This window comes from Propithecus coquereli, unplaced genomic scaffold (assembly GCF_000956105.1).
Source record: "Propithecus coquereli isolate 6110/MARCELLA unplaced genomic scaffold, Pcoq_1.0 Scaffold191, whole genome shotgun sequence".
NCBI classification, from domain to species: domain Eukaryota; kingdom Metazoa; phylum Chordata; class Mammalia; order Primates; family Indriidae; genus Propithecus; species Propithecus coquereli.
The window spans coordinates 1,701,558-1,703,553 of NW_012143968.1; the positions used below are offsets into that span (position 1 = coordinate 1,701,558).

At 35.4% G+C, this 1,996-nt stretch overlaps 1 protein-coding gene across 1 annotated transcript in view; it reads right to left on the reverse strand.

The window, feature by feature from the left end:
* Positions 1-1,996, reverse strand: part of FANCM (Fanconi anemia, complementation group M) — a 79,294-nt gene that overhangs the window by 23,297 nt on the left and 54,001 nt on the right. Inside the window, exon 10 of the mRNA XM_012642959.1 lies at positions 1,113-1,270. Within this exon, the coding sequence (XP_012498413.1) occupies positions 1,113-1,270 (158 nt within the window). The remainder of the gene's footprint in view (positions 1-1,112; positions 1,271-1,996) is intronic.

Sequence of the window (1,996 nt, forward strand, 5' to 3'; positions counted from 1 at the left end):
AGGCTGGTTTCGAACTCCTGAGCTCAAACAATCCGCCCACCTCAGCCTCCCAGAGTGCTAGGATTACAGGCGTGAGCCACCGCGCCCGGCCCTAAACATATTTTTTTAAATAACTATTATATGAGTTACAACTTGACCATATTCCTATTCATATAGTTCCATGCTAACTATATGAATATAGTTATATAAATATATTTATATTTTAAGAAAATATGTTTAGCTTTAATACTATTAGTTTGCTAGATTTATATGCTATACTCTAATAAGAAGGCATTCATAATCTCTCAGAGATACTGATCCTAACTGTTCATGCCTGCTGCCAATCCTCATTCTCCCTTTTAGTGAATAAAATAAAATTTCTGATAGTCTTATAAGGGAAGTCCTATAAATCTAAAAGAAACAACCTTTCCTGAGGTGGTTCTCCCAGCTTTTTAGGCACATGTGCAACATTTGATCTGTTCTCTTGACTTTCGTTAAGTTCTCTAATAATTTGTTCACAAACAAAATAAAAAATAACATTCAATTTAAAGTTTTAACTATAATTTCAAAACAAAAAATAAAAACCAGTTTGTACGGAGATGCTTATGACAGCATAATTGATATTAGTGAAACATTGAAAAGCCAGGTGTGATGGTACATGTCTGTAGTACCAGCTACTCAGGAGGCTAAAGTGAGAGAATCACCCGAGCCCAGCAGTTTGAGGCCAGCCTGGGCAACAGAAGGAGATCCTACCTCTTAAAAAACAAAAAAAAAGAGAATAAAAAGAATCCCAAAACACAAAAAGGAAACAGTCAAGCAAACTACGGTATATTGCAGAGTAAAGTAACAACCATGTAAGATTATGCCTATATAGAAATGTTTAAATTGCAGAAAGTAATAAAAAAAGGCAAAACTTATATAAAAATATCACAGCTGTGTAAAAAATATATGTATAGTAAATAAGAGAATTAGTAGTTTTATAAACTTAAACTTTAATGATTCTTTTTAAACTGATTACCTTCTTAATTTTTTTAAGTAAGTTGACATTCCAATCATGAACATCTTCCCAATACTCCCAAAGCTATTTATTACATGATCATTATAAAGAATATGTGAAAACATGTTCAACTTACTTGTCTATTTTCCTCTTTTTGTAAAGATGGAAACTGAACTTGAGGCAATGTTATCTCCTTAATTTCATCATTGTCTCTTAATCTATAAAGCCTGTTCCATAATTTAAATTCCTCTTCTGATAAGAACCAATCTTTCTTTGAGTTACTTTGCTTCATTCCTGCAATTTGAAAAAATAATTGAAAAGAGGTTAAAAAAAATCTGGAAGGCAAATACAAAATATCAACCCAAACTCTCTACTTGTTTATGTCTACTCACCTCTGCTACATCACTGATTCAACTTCTTAAAACTAGCGTTCTTCATATAAAACCCCTCAGTTTATCACTTCTAGCTTCTATATATCCCCATTTCCCTCACCTCTTTGAAAGTACCCTTTCTGTCTATGAGATATTCTTTGGTAATTACTTCATTAACAGAACAGGGCCAGGTAGCTAGGCTTACAGTCCTGGCTTCTTTTGGACTCTCTCCATTTTGCCGTTTAAGAAACAGCAGGAAACAGGGTCAGATAACTTACAAATGAAAACCAGTATCATGATTCTATCCTAACAGTATTGGAAAGTTCATCTGAGGCTTGAGGTGGGGGAAAAAAGGCCAAGACTTTTAAAAATGGTTTTTAGCTTAAGTCTTAAAGGGAAGGGTGGGAAGAAGAGGAGTAAAGGAAAGTGGGAACAAACCTGTTGCTTTAAAAAATGAAAAAATAAGCCGGGTGCTGTGGCTCATGCCTGTAATCCTAGCACTCTGGGAAGCCAAGGTGGGAGGATTGCTTGAGCTCAGGAGTTCAAGACCGGCCTGAACAAGAGTAAGATCCCTTTCTCTACTAAAAACAGAAAAATTAGCTGGGCGTCATGGTGTGCGCCTGTAGTCCCAGCTACTCGGGAGGCTGAG